The 15,177-nt window shown below is 35.0% G+C and overlaps 1 protein-coding gene across 7 annotated transcripts in view; it reads left to right on the top strand.

Annotated features, from left to right (window-relative positions):
* Positions 1–4,047: 4,047 nt before the first annotated feature.
* bicd1a (bicaudal D homolog 1a) overlaps positions 4,048–15,177 on the top strand; it is a 33,967-nt gene continuing 22,837 nt past the window's right edge. For 4 of the 7 annotated variants that reach the window (XM_019121806.2, XM_019121802.2, XM_019121801.2 and 1 more), the window contains exon 1: positions 4,049–4,582. In XM_019121806.2, the coding sequence (XP_018977351.2) occupies positions 4,367–4,582 (216 nt within the window). In that variant the 5' untranslated portion in view covers positions 4,049–4,366. Of the gene's footprint in view, positions 4,583–15,177 lie in introns of all 7 variants that reach the window. The other 3 variants (XR_006157129.1, XM_019121799.2, XM_019121798.2) reach the window with 1 other exon arrangement.

Genomic DNA, 15,177 nt, shown 5'->3' with positions numbered 1-15,177 from the left:
TGAACCAAAAACAACTGATAGCAGCTCTCGGTGATACAGTATGTGTCGGGTCCCCGCTATAATAGCAACAACATTCACAAATGTTTACAGAACAAGCGGGAACCCAGTGTGCCTGTAGCTTTCTCTATTTCAGTTTTATCACGTGATAGAAAGTCGTGATTTTCAAGCTCAAGGGCAAACTCATCTAATCTGCGGCCTATAATGCATCAAACTAAGATTGATGTAAAGACACAAAGTACTGCCATCAAGTTAGCATTTTTAAAAATTCGCTCACTAAAAAATAAATAATTTCTAATCAATGATTTTTATAACCACAAACAATCTGGATTTTATGTTTCTAAATGAAACATGGCTAGAAGACAGCTGCAGTGCAACAGTCCTCAATGAAGCAGCCCCTCCTAACTTTACTTTCATGAGTGTCTGCAGGACTGTTAGGAGAGGTGGAGGTGTAGCTGCTCTATTTAAAGATGTCTATCAATGCAAGCAAATGTCATTTGGTCAGTACATGGTCAGTACTTGTCTTTTGAATATCTAGGGATTGTGCTGAAAGGTGCTCCACGCATTCTGTTTATCATTATTTACAGGCCTCCAAAATACTCTCCAGCCTTTGTTGAAGAGGTCACAGAAATGCTATCAATGATTTCCTCAGAGTTTGACTATTTTGCTATTGCAGGGGATTTTAATATTCATATAGATAATGCAGAAAACAAAATTACAAAAGAAATGATAACGGTTCTAAACACTTTTGATCTGATTCAGCACGTGCATGGACACACACACAAAGGTGGACACACTCTAGATTTAATCATCAGTAGGGGTCTAAACATTTCATCCATTGTTATTAAGGATGTGGCACTATCTGATCACTTCTGTATTTTCTTTGATATATTGATCTCTGCTACCACTGAATCTAGATCTGTCTCTGTCAGAAGGAGATGCATTAACGAGAACACTAGTGTGCGGTTTATGGAGGCTATATCTCTAACACCAAGCATTTCTGCAGACTCTGTTGATATTCTCCTTGATTCCTTTAACTCAAAAGTTAAGAATGTTATTGATGATATTGCTCCAATAATAGTCAGTAAGAAAACAAACAGACAGAAATCAGTTTGGAGAAGATCAACAGCAGTTCAGACTATGAAAAGACAATGCAGAAAAGCCGAGCGGATGTGGCGGAAGACAAAACTTTAAATTCACTATAGCATCTATAAAGACAGCCTTCATGCTTTTAATGTGAAACTAGCCACAGCTAGACAGAATTTCTTCTCAAACCTTATAAACAGTAACTGTTGAGAGACTGACAAACCCCCCAAGTCAGATTCCCAGTGAAATGCTCTCAGTTAGCAAATGCAATGAGTTTGCTTCCTTGTTTTCTGAGAAGATCATTAATATCAGGAAGGCGATTAGCACATCCTCAAGTAATGCAGAGGTCAGACAGATCTGGACTCAATATCATAAAGATACTATGTCTATTTTTGAAGCAATTGATAGCAAAATTTTGGAAGAAATAGTGCAGCATCTAAAATCGTCCACCTGCTATCTTGACACACTTCCCATCTTTTTTTCAAAAGTGTGCTTAACTGTTTAGAAGCAGATCTCTTAGAAGTGATGAACGCCTCACTTCTTTCTGGGACATTTCCAAACTCCCTGAAAACTGCAGTTGTAAAGCCCCTCCTGAAAAAGAGCAATCTTGATAACACCATTTTGAGCAATTATAGACCAATATCTAATCTTCCTTTTATAGGCAAAATTATAGAAAAGGTAGTTTTTAATCAGCTTAACAAATACTTAAACTCAAATGGATACCTGGACAATTTTCAATCTGGTTTCCGACTGCATCACAGCACAGAGACAGCGCTCATTAAGATAATAAATGATATTCGCTTAAATTCTGACTCTGGCAAAATATCAGTGCTGGTATTGCTAGATCTCAGTGCTGTGTTTGACACTGTCGATCATAACATACTACTAGAGAGACTGGAAAACTGGGTCGGGCTTTCTGGGATGGTACTCAAATAGTTTAGGTCATACTTAGAAGGGAGAGGTTATTATGTGAGTCTAGGAGAGCATAAGTCTAAGTGGACGTCCATGACATGCGGAGTCCCACAAGGCTCAATTATGGGCACCGCTCTTGTTTAGCCTGTATATGCTCCCCACTAAGTCAGATAATGAGAAAGAACCAAATTGCCTATCACAGCTATGCTGATGATACCCAGATTTACCTAGCCTTATCGCCAAATGACTACAGCCCCATTGACTCCCTCTGCCAATGTATTGATGAAATTAATAGTTGGATGTGCCAGAACTTTCTTCAGTTAAACAAGGAAAAAACTGAAGTTATTGCATTTGGAAACAAAGATGAAGTTTTCAAGGTGAATGCATACCTTGACTCAAGGGGACAAACAACTAAAAATCAAGTCAGGAATCTTGGTGTGATTCTGGAGACAGACCTTAGTTTCAGTAGTCATGTCAAAGCAGTAACTAAATCAGCATACTATCATCTAAAAAACATTGCAAGAATTAGATGTTTTGTTTCCAGTCAAGACTTGGAGAAACTTGTTCATGCCTTTATCACCAGTAGGGTGGACTACTGTAATGGTCTCCTCACCGGCCTTCCCAAAAAAGACCATTAGACAGCTGCAGCTCATCCAGAATGCTGCGTTTTGTATTCTGACTAGAACGAGAAAATCTGAGCATATCACACCAGTCCTCAGGTCCACACTGGCTTCCAGTTACATTTAGGATTGATTTTAAAGTACTTTTACTCGTTTATAAATCACTCAATGACCTAGGACCAAAATATATTGCAGATATGTTCACTGAATATAAACCTAACAGACCACTCAGATCATTAGGATCAAGTCAGTTAGAAATACCAAGGGTTCACACAAAACAAGGGGAGTCCGCCTTTAGTTACTATGCCGCCCGCAGTTGGAATCAGCTTCCAAAAGAGATCAGATGTGCTAAAACATTATTCACATTTAAATCTAGACTCAAAACTCATCTGTTTAGCTGTGCATTTGTTGAATGAGCACTGTGCGATGTCCGAATTGATTGCACTGTATTTTACATATTTCACTGTATTCTATGTAAAATCATTTTCTATTTTTAACTTTTTTGAATTCATTTTAAATAAGTCAATTTTTAAATAATTTCCAATGTTTTTAAAATTGCTTGTTTTATGTTTTTTTAAAATTGCTTGTTTTATTTTTGTTATTATTTTTCTTCATGATTACTTTACCTTCTTTTATGTAAAGCACTTTGAATTACCATTGTGTACGAAATGTGCTATATAAATAAACTTGCCTTGCCTTGCCTTGCCTTGCCTTGCCTTATGGTTTTTGAATTTTCATTGTTTGAGATATGTTTTTTATGGTTAAGATTTACTTGCTTTGCATTCCTTTAAACAATGAATATGCATGATGTTTCATGCAAAGTCATTCTTGATTAGTCTTTTTATTTTTTTCTTTATATCATCTATAAAGATTTGACTTTCAAAGAGCTTCTAGCCATATTTAAACAATATGAAATAATTAAACCGTGAAATAGCCTCTTCAAATAAATAAATACATTTTATACTATTTATTTTTGCTCACAACTTCTCTTTAAGAATGTATTTTTTTCTTAATTGTCCAGCAGGTGGCGTAAAAGTGTTTAAATAATGCATGTTGTCCTCCACAATAACACTCAGGTTAGCCCCTATAATAAAGTAAATTAATAATAATAACCTAATGCAGTAATAATAATAATAATAATAATAATAATAATAATAATAATAATAATAATGTGCTGCAGATTCGTGTATCTGAGAATTTCTGAAATTTCTCAAAGGACCCCATGTGTAGTGTTTTACATGTGTGTGTGTTTAATAATAATAGTAATAATAATACCTGTGTCCAATATTTTAATGTATAGCCTAATTAGAATTTACATATGATGGTTATACATATGATGTAACATATTGTAATTAGCATTACCTTTACATATACTACTAATAATATACAGTAATAAGACGGTGTGTAAACGATGAGGGGTGGGGGAATGGAGTGACGTCACAAATTGAGAGACAGGATCAACTTCTGCTCACTTTGCATTCCGGATAGATGGCGCCGCTTCTCCTCAAAACATTATAAGTTGGGCACGATAAAACATGTCTTTGATGGATGGAACATTAGTGCGGTTTATCACAGCACTATTTACAATGAAGAAATCGATTCTAGTTCATATGCCGCTCGTGTAAACATCATTTTAAAGCATCAGTAAACATCAGCGCATCGGGTGAACAGAAGGACTGCAGCATCTACCTGAATCTCCTCCTCAGCCTCCGCCTCTCTGAGAGATTACACCCGACCGGAGACCGGAGGCTATGGCAGCCGATGGAGGATGCGGGGAATCGGTGGATCATTACCGGACCGAGGTGGAGAGGCTGACCCGAGAGCTCGCGGAGGCGAACCGGGAGAAGATCCGGGCTGCGGAATGCGGTCTGGTGGTGCTGGAGGAGAACCAGACGCTCAAGCAGCAGTACGCCGAGCTCGAGACCGAGCAGGAGGCTCTCAAACAGGAGTTAGAGCAGCTGCAGGAGGTAAACACAGCTCGGGTGATATGTGTGTATGCGTTTATGCATGTATGTGTGTAAGTGTACAATATTTATGGAAATGATGAAGATGTATTTAATGTTATGTGTATAGGCTACACACATACATGTATAATATTTTATATGTATTTTAACCTGTCTTTTATGAACAGTACTATTATATTTTCATGGTGCTGTTTTGTGAGTATATTTTAAAATATGTGACCCTGGACCACAAAATCATGTCATAAGGGTCCATTTTTGATACAACTATTTGAAAATCTGGAATCTGTGGATGCAAAAAAATCTAAAATATTGAGAAAATCACCTTTAAATTCCTTAGAAATGCATATTACTAATCAAAAATTAAGTTTTTATATATTTACGGTTGGAAATGTACAAAATATCTTCATGGAACATGATCTTTACTTAATATCCTAATGATTTTTGGCATAAAAGAAAATCGATAATTTTGACCCATACAATGTATTTTTGGCTAATGCTACAAATATACCCATGTTACTTAAGACTGGTTTTGTGGTCCAGGGTCACATATTGTTAAATTAAGTTTTTGTTCATGCTCAAGTGGGGATTGATTCCGGTGTCACAGGTTTATGAAGCATCTTTGGTGTGTCAGGAAGTTTTCTGGGCCGTTGGCCCATATTGTCCATCCCTGCTGGGAATTTTTGTCTGTGCATCTCTGTCTGAATGTCAATAAGATGTTTACTCAATATGGCATATATAAGCTACATTTTATTGTCTGTTTATTGGTATGTATAAAACTCAGACAGAACTAAGCAGATGTTGGCTTGTTTAGTCAGATGCAAGTAACGTTCAAAGCTTGTATGAAACGTTTGTATTGTTATAAAAAAAAATCAGCCATCAGCCCATGTTTTTTTTTTTTTCAATTGTCTGAGTTTCCTTACATCCTAAATTATAAGTACAATGAGTCAAATGGAGCATGCAGTAACCATCCAAAGTGGACACCCTTTGCTGTTTTGTTACCGTATTTGATCGACCAGTGTAACATATCTGGGACAAATGGACTCTTTAAGAGAGGTGAAATGATGAAGAGATAGGGATGAAAGGAGAGAGACAGTGGAAAAATGAGACCAAAAGAGATGGAACGAGATACTACTGCAGTGATCCAGGAACTGTGGGTGCATTTATTTATCCATTGATAGTCAGTGTTAATAATGATGACATAGAGGGGTATGGTAGCATGCTCATTTGATCAATCTGAAAGTTCCTCATAAATATGTCATAATTGATGAGTGTATGTATTAAGCCACACTACCATGCAAAAGTTTAAGGCCTGGGAAATTGTAATCTTTGTTAAGTCTCTTATACTCACCAAGGCTGCATTTATTTATTAAAAAGACAGTAAAAACAGTACTATTTTGAAACATTGTTACTATTTAAAACAACTGTTTTCTATTTTAATTTATTTAAAAATTTAATTTTTACCTGTGATTGTCAGTGTTGAAAAAAAAATCACATTTATTTCCAGAAAATGACACATACAAATATTAATTGTTACTTGGAACGTTTGTTTGTTTGTTTTTGTTTTTTCAAAATCTTATTTCAAAGAATGTCTTAATTGTTTTATGACTGTCCTTGTGTTCCCTAATGACCCCTCAATTCTCCCGAAGTAAAGCACACTGGAAGACCAACGACTTTGACTAATGGGTCTTTGTTTAGCTTCACATTATGTATGAATGCTTATCTCAGACTTTTATAGTTATTCCCTGACACTGACACTGAGCCATTTGCAGTAAATGATTGTCATGAAATTGTGTCAGTAATGCCTTTTTTCATGGCAGCTCCCACTAGATCAGGCTAGTCTGCCTTGTGGGCTTGTATTTAATTAACTCTATCATGGAAATCATGATATAGCTTGTGGTTCAAATCCAGCCCCAAAATTGGGGTCAGTTTGACATAACTTGCTTTCATTGTATAGTTAGAAATTGCATAGAAGTGTGCAGCATCTGTTACTGTAGTTATTTGCAATGCAGTATTGTATTTAATCTATTCAGATTTAATTTCAGAAAAATTAGAAATGCATTTCTTCATGTTTATTTAGAAAAACATTAAGTACAGACAGTGCAGACAGTTGATTTATCTTCTAAGATTCATAGTACAATCAATAATGCACATCTGTTTTGCTGCTTGCCTTTCGGATAGTATCTATATCTCTGTTTCTGTTCAAAGCATCTGTGCTGTTTGTAATAGAGTCTGTCTGCCGCTGATAGTCTCGTGAAGGCCACGAGTCCTGGAGGTGATATTTCCTCTCGAGGATTGACTTGCTGTATTTGTTCTCATTTCCCCTTATCTGTCTACATTTCTCCTTTATTCTAATGAATATTAAACAGAATGTAAAAGACCACACTGCACTATTTGCCTTTGGGCTCCAAGTCCTTGGAGAGGTTTGCCAGAATTTACTTGCAAATCAGATTTTCTGAAAGTGCAAGAGGAAAGAAATGGCATATGAAATCTTTTTAAGAGACGCCTTCACCGTATACACACCTTTTAGTTTGTATTTAGAAGTTGTATTGTTCCTATATATCTCAGTACAGTGTTGTGTGTTAAGCATAGCTTTCTGTGGGTATGTTTGTTTTCTATGATGGATATTTTTGTGAACATATTTTAGTTAGCACACATTTCTGTGTATGGTTGGTCAGCTGCTCCATTTATAAAGTCGGAATTGCTATTAGAATTCATCAGTCCATTGTTAATCTTGTTAAATGGAACATGAAGAATGAGATAATTGTTAGAATTCGGCCGTTAGAAAACAGGTCAGTGCCATTAGTTTATTAAATGTTGCCAAAAAGGAAATACTACAATGGTATTAACCCAAAACCCAGCTTAAAAGGACCGACTTACCTTCATGTCCTTCCAAACTTGTATGACTTTCTTTTTCTGCAAAACATAAAAGATATTTTGAATGTTTGATCGGTTTTGTTCATATAATGAAAGTCAGTGGGGTCCAAAACAATGTTAGGAAAAAACACAAAATACATTAATTTATATATATCTTTTTTATGTTCTACATAAGAGGCTAAATGTCTTTTTTATGTTATAAATAAGAGTATATTAATTTGTATATATCTTTTTTATGTTCTGAGTATGAGGATTCGAACATCTCTTCAGTTAACTAAATGAGTAAAATGATTCACTGTTATGCATTTGTTTTTTATTCTATTTGTGGTAAACAGCAAATAGAGCTCAAAATGTTTTTCGGTCCCTCAGGAAACAGAGGAAATAGACTGCTGAGTGTTTTATGGTTACAAATGGAGGGTGTGTACTTGAACAGTAATTCCCTGTTTCCACTGAAATGCTCTTGATGTGACTTGATCTACAGTGATAAGACCTTTATGATTTTTGGAAGATGCTGAACATCTCATATCTGAGCTGTTACACTGGGATGGTCTTTACAGTTAGTACAAATTGGTCATAGAGTTTACATTCTAGGCTATAGCTGTGTATTTAAGCCTTCAAGTTCAAACCCATGACCTTGGTGTTGCTGGCACCTTGCTTTACTCTTTGAGCTACATAACTTGGCAGTACATAAAGTAAAAGTGTAAGTGGTACTGTGTAAGGTAGGGTGGAAATATGGTAACTCTGATGAACTCTTAGTAACTGTCGGGCCTCTTTTAAATACACACTAAAGGGCATAGAGCATTTCTACAGTAGGTGATCCATATGGAGTCATAAATCTGCCTGTCCTAGACTGAGAAAGAAAATGAAAAGTGATGTCGTAAGAGACAGAGAGCAGGAAACAGTAGAAAGGAAGCCTCGTAGGACTCCTGCCTACCTCCCCCTCACGACATCAGCAAGGGTTCTAGGAGCTGATCGATAAAAACTGGTCATACAGGCCCTAGTTTTTCTAGCCAACCCCCATAGTATAACCTCTTGGCGCAAAAGACCTCATTTCTCAAGATTCCCAGTGGTGAGAGATATTGATTTTAGTCTCTGATACTCTGATGCAAATGATTATTGCATTGTGAGCCAGCACCACATTCCAAATTAATACCAATAAACAGCATTTTCAGTGCTACTACAGAGAAGAAGGCCTGATTAATTATATACTTACAGGGGAGCATCTCTATTTTATTGTTCATTCTTAGGATTAAGGATTTAGATAAATCATCTGCTGTAAATATGGGGCCCTATAAATCTGTTTTATTTCTTCCCAAATTCTCTTTTTTTTTTCAATTGTAATTTTTCTGGATAAATGTTCTAGTAATCAAAAAGCACAAAAATGTAATTGAAATCATGAAATACAGTACATACAATTTAAGAACAATTTATTGAAAATTCAACAAAAATAGTGGATATATTTTTTTTTTATTTTTTTTTATTTTTTATTTTTAGGTAAATTTTTTGGGAATTTGTGGTCGGTTTTTTTTAATCAAAGGAATGGATGAAACATTTTAATCTAGTTTAATTCATGTTTTGAAATATAATCAATTGAAAATGTAACAATTCCTTTTACTTTTGGCATTCAAAGTGCTGCACAGCAGAGTATTACTGTTGAAAAATTAAAACATGCTAGAAATTATTTTATTCTAAATGTATTATTATTACTACAAGTCGTACATTATACTCTTCTATATTTATATATTTCCGTCATAGTTTCTGCAACTTAAATCAAAGTTTTATTTTGACAGTTGTTGTTAAGACCCTTAAGGTTCTGTATATATGACAGGATTCCATCATTCCATCCGTGTTTTCGGCCTCTCTGAAATCACAGGACCCTATGAATATAAACATTGGTGGTACATAATGGTACATCTAATTATGCATCCGGTTGAGCTTGGTAATGTTTTATGCATGATGAAGGATGAATTATGGATTGGGTCTGTTGACTTGGGCCAGTAAGAAAGCCAAATAACAACCACCAAGCAACAATTCCCCAAGTCCCTGCTGGAGCTGAGTCTAATTGACACTAATTGAAGCATTGACTTGGTTGGCAACACTCACATTTGGGCCATTGGGCCGCTATTAAGAACTAACCAAATAAGAATTTGCAGCCTGCTAACAAAAATAACAGAAAATGAAGGTGAAACAACAACAATAGATAATCATGGAAATTGTTTAAAAGAGTGTAAAATAAAAACACGATGCTGTCCTCTGCAGGTCAGGTTAAAGTATTACAAAGCAGTATGTCTGTCCAATCCTGTGGTCAGTGGAGTAAACTTTGTAAGGCTAGAAAGCTTGACTGTGTGAGATGCAATTAATTTTGCTGCTTTGCTGTCTCCAGTGATTTTCAGAGTTCTGGGTGGATCTGAAAATTTCAAACAGCAGTGGCTCTACAGAACTGGTGTGGATTCAGGCCTGTACCTTTTACATCTCTCAGAGCAGAAACTGCCTAGAACCCTGCACAGTGTTTCACTGTTTATTTCTGCTGCAATGAGACTTTGGGAAAGAGCCCGTCTGCTTTACCCAGGGGTCTGTGTATTGATTGTTGCTTTACTTCAGCTTTCTAGACTGCTTCTTCACTGGCTGCAGTAAAAGAAACTGTGCGCTCTGACAATGAAATGAATAAAGTCTGTACTCTGCTCTTACAGGGATGTTATGACAGCCAATTGTAGACTATAGACTCTATATCTCTCATTTGCTCTCCCTAAAAGTGTGACAAATCCATTTGCTGCCTTATGGACTGTATCACGGTCATCAGCACACTTCCTATATATCTAAGTATTTCTATCTTTTATATGTGTGTGTGTTTGCGCATATATAAGAATAAATAATCATTACCTTATGATTAATCTGTTTTCAAATCCACATCACTTGAATAGTTCAACATTGATGTCTGTCAAAAATTAACATGCACAATACACTCTCTTATGCTGATACACAGATTTGGGAACTTGACAGGCGAATTTTATGAAATGTAGTTCGATCAGTCTTCCCAGTTGTTTAAAAGATTAAGGCAATAATCAAAGTTTTACAAAATGTTGTTTAATTTTTCAAATTAAAATTTTATCAATATTTGCAGATTTTGAGCAATATAATTTATATATTCACTTTAATAAATATATACCTATTATATCTATTATGCATCTGCTTTCCTTAAATACAACTGTTCATGCCAGCATTTTAACCCTTCCATTTTCATAGCAGTCTATTTCTGTTCAAATAAAATAGTTTTATTTAGAAGTCCATTTTCAACATTTTGTGTTAATTTAAGAAAATTGATTTTCATTTTAATTTCTTTAATTTGAGGTAAACAATCATTCTGAGGCACTTACATTAGACAGAATGTTAGACATCATGATTATATCAATATAATCCTCCACTAAATCTAATTCTCCACCACCACTTTATTTCCATGCCAGCATGTTAAAAGCAGACTCAGACATCCCTTACACATTGTTTAGATGATGCCCAGTGGCACAGTTTCCTATCCTTCAGTGTTTGTGTGTTCAGGTGGTAGTGGCCCATGGCTCCTGACCTGTGTGCCAATTAAATGGACCCCTGCCCTGTCTCAGTTCCCTTCCCAGCATGTATGTAGGACGCTCGCTCTCTAAGGATGGCTAATAAGTGACATTGTTCTAAGATGCCCGAGGCAGAGGACTGGAATACAGTCTCTCTATACGGGGCAATTTACTGCCCTAAAATACTCCAGACCTGGCCTAGTCTGTGCTGATGACCGATGGCACTCCAAAAAGAGACAAAGAAGAAAAGACAGCAAGAGCGATACCATATAAAACCCAATCCTATAATTTTCACTGTGATGAATGGACTTGTTTTCAGTGCCTCGGGAGGTGCAGTGAATTTATTGTTGACTATTTAATGCTGTATTAGTATGATGAGGTATGCATTTATCATTGAAGTGAACCGCCGTTCAAGTTGCAGATCATTTTCACATCAACTGGCTGTGCGCAGTGCTGTGCATTAAATGCTTTCTCAGAATAAGCTATTTAAGTGGCTCTGTTCAACAGAAGATAAAGCTGTTTTCATAGTCTGTTTAAGTGCTGTGAATTTCAATTTCAAACAGAAATCTCTTTCAACAAAGTATAATGAAGAAGAAAAGCCTCTTTTCTTGCTCCGGGCTCCTAATTCCCGAGCATCTTCTGCCCCAAAGGTGATTTGGGGTAATACAGTCTTCTATTATTCTCGCCCTGCATTCGGCTGTCAGCTGAACCTGTGTTGCAGTGAATAAGACGCGCTGCATTGCTGCAGATGTGTGTAGCTGAAGAACTGTTTAGTGTATCCTCCTCTCTTTGTCTTTATAAAAACACTTACCAGGAAGTGGTAGATTAGTTAGTGTGTCTGTAATGATGTGTCATACAAATAGCTAGTTTCTTATTTTCCACTAAATAATAATATGTAGTATATAAACATGTACTGTAATGTTCTTGCTAAAAAGACCAATGTTTTAGATGCTTCATTAGGAGTAGTTAAATATTGTTGACTTGAATCAAATCATTTTTAGTTTTGATAAAATGAAAACATACTTTTATATAAAATTACTTTTTATATCATAAGTTTTATGTAATATTGTTCAACAGTTTCTAAAGGATCCATACAGATTGTATTTTTTGGTTTCTCTCATTGCATGAGGAAAGCATTCTAGCCAAACTCCACCCTGGATTTATAAGCCTCCAGAGACTCTGAGAACAGCCCTGGCTCTCCTGTTTTTCTCCATGCATTGCTGAAACCTGAAAATGGACCCTGGAGGTACCTGATAAAAAATACAACAACAGGAAATGACCTCGCGCATGTGATGAAAACCCCACCAAAACTCAACAAGCTCCAGGTGTAGCATCACACAGGTTGTGAACTGTAGCTATTGATGGTGCTCATTACTCATAATGTTGGCCAGTACTGACGCCAATTGTTGTCTCAATTCCTCTTAGATGTTGTTGGTGCTCATTACTCATAATGTTGGCCAGTACTGACGCCAATTGTTGTCTCAATTATTATTTTTTTTTTTAAGGTCATAAAAAATGAATAATCTGTCAAAAAAAAAAACAGTGTTTGTGATTGATGTTTAATTATTAACTAATTATGAATTATTAATATTATTAAAAATATTTATATTATTTTTATTAGTAATTATAATATCATTATTATTCTTATTTTATGAATCATTTTTAGTTTAGTCTAAATATTTATAAATGACATTTATTTTAAACAGTATGTTGTTGTCTTTAGTCCACACTTCTTTATTCCCTATATATACTACAGTATATGTGTTTCATCAATCATCATTTTTGAGTATAAAGTGCATGTTAAATATGAGTTCAAACAGACAGAAACTGAAAATTCTTTGTCATTTTCTTGGCAGATTTCATGCAGCAAAAGTCCGTTAACAACACCCACATACTCTACAACTTACCTGCATTATGTATGTATAGTATAACTACTAAATGCATCAGTCAAAATGAATGTGATGAGCTCGCTTTTGCTTATAACTTTGCATAAAACATTGTTTTGGCCATATGTGCTGATGTCAGGGTTCAAATCAGTGTTTGATTTATGTTAGGATTCATTTTTGCTTACATAATCTTTGGTGGAGTCGTGAGGAGCTTTGTTAGGAGTGTACAGAAATTTGTTGTGCCATTCTCTCTCTTTCTATTTTTTATTTTTTTTGTTTGAATTTTGTTATTGTAATTGTATTTGTATGATTTGGTTTTATGTTTTAAGTAATTTTGCAATATCTTGCTAACTAAACTGATAACATAGTATTTCGCTGATGCAAGATGCATATTAATCACCAATACCCTTGAATAAATGAGATAGACAACGCAGGTTTGACTGCAGCCCACCAAGTTACAGAAATAACAAGGATTTTCTGGGTTGTGCTGGCAGCGGTACAGAACAGACTCCTGCCTTGCTGTCACAGACATGCAGACGCTGTCTGGAACAAATCACTGACAGAGCTAACTGATGTCTGCTCTGAGCGCTCTCTTTCTCTTTTTTCTTTCTGTTTCCTATACACACGTATGTTCATGTGAAAGAGGCGAATTCACATAAATGTTTGCACAGTATGGTGTTTAATGTTATCGCAGCTGTTGCTGTTGACACTTGTGTTTTCAGATACTTCCTGTTGTTGGAGCCAATATAAAACATACTATCTGTTCGCAGACACAGTTACAGTGATGCTTGCAGTATGCAGGAGATAGTAAGATGTGTAAGAATGATATTTTATTTTGTCTACTATTTTATTTCATTTTTTTCATCAATTTCATCATTTAATATCATATTTATATTTTATTTCACATTTTCTATAATAAAAATAAAGTGTTTATATATGTGTGTGTGTGTGTGTGTAATACATATATATTAAACATATTGCATAATTGTAATATAATATAATTATAATATCAAAATATAGTAATATATTTTGTTTAATAGTTTATTTCTGTTTACGTTTTCATTTGTTTTACTATTTTATTAAAAAATTCATCATACATATATAATATAAGCATTTATACAAAATAATGTTTTTTAATTGTATAATATTTTTCAGTGAAATATAAATATGAAACACAAAATATGTATAAAACACAAAAAATATATGTAATAAAATAAATAAAAAACAAATTAAAAAAGACATTATTTAAAAAAGACATTATTTTGTATAAATGCTTTATACAAATATATATATATATATATATATATATATATATATATATATATATATATATATATATATTATTTTTTTTTATTTTTTTTTAAGAAGTATGGATCTGACATTTTTTTCTGAGCTTCACCCAAGAGAGACTGTGCTCAAAATCTTCCAAAATTACAATTCAGAGACTAGTTTAGAGAATGGTTATTGAGTGGGCATCGGAGAGTGACTGCCTGTCCTAAATAACAGGAACCAGATGGAGAAAGTCGGCATTATGGACACACACCATCCTCCACAAACCATCTGCCTCTTACATTATACAGCAAAGATCCATGTGGTTACAGCAACGTCCGATACTTGAGTCTCATCTCTCTGTCTTATTCTCTCTCAGAGCGCAGCTGGGAGGCAGAGCACCTTCAGCAGGGATTCTGGGACATTGACAGGCCCTCATTTTAAATCACAATGAGAGCTTATTCACACTTCTGTCACTGAATTAATCAAAGTGGTGTATCCATTCGCTTTTGTGCCTTTTCCCCAGAGTTCAGCAATCAAAAGGAAAGAAAAAAATGTGTTAAAGAGATAGTACACCCAAAAATGATTGAAAGGACTTTGACTAGTTAGAATATTGACTAGTCTTCAGAAGCCGTGTAGTATAGCTTTGCTAAGAAAGAAATATACTGAAGAGTTAGTTGTTATTCATTAAAATCTAGTGGCAGCGGCCTGTTAACCACTGAAACCGGATTATTAAGTGGAATTTGTGAATTGGATCAAATATACTGCAAAGTGCATCGTAAATCAAGTTCCTGAAATGAATAAAAAATTCATGTAGTAGCAATATCCTTATTGTTCATGTTCATGAAGTGTGCAAGTATGATGAACGTCCTGTGGTCACAACAGACAATACACTCTCATCCACTATAAGCACAAAAAAAAAAAAACAATACATGGGTAATAACTGCTTATAAATCTAAACAGTTACTGTTAATATGATAAATAACATTCATTCATTTATTTATAAAAG

This window comes from Cyprinus carpio, chromosome B18 (genome assembly GCF_018340385.1).
Source record: "Cyprinus carpio isolate SPL01 chromosome B18, ASM1834038v1, whole genome shotgun sequence".
Taxonomy (NCBI): domain Eukaryota; kingdom Metazoa; phylum Chordata; class Actinopteri; order Cypriniformes; family Cyprinidae; genus Cyprinus; species Cyprinus carpio.
Note: the sequence above shows the minus strand (reverse complement) of the source record. Positions and strands in the feature narration are given on the sequence as shown.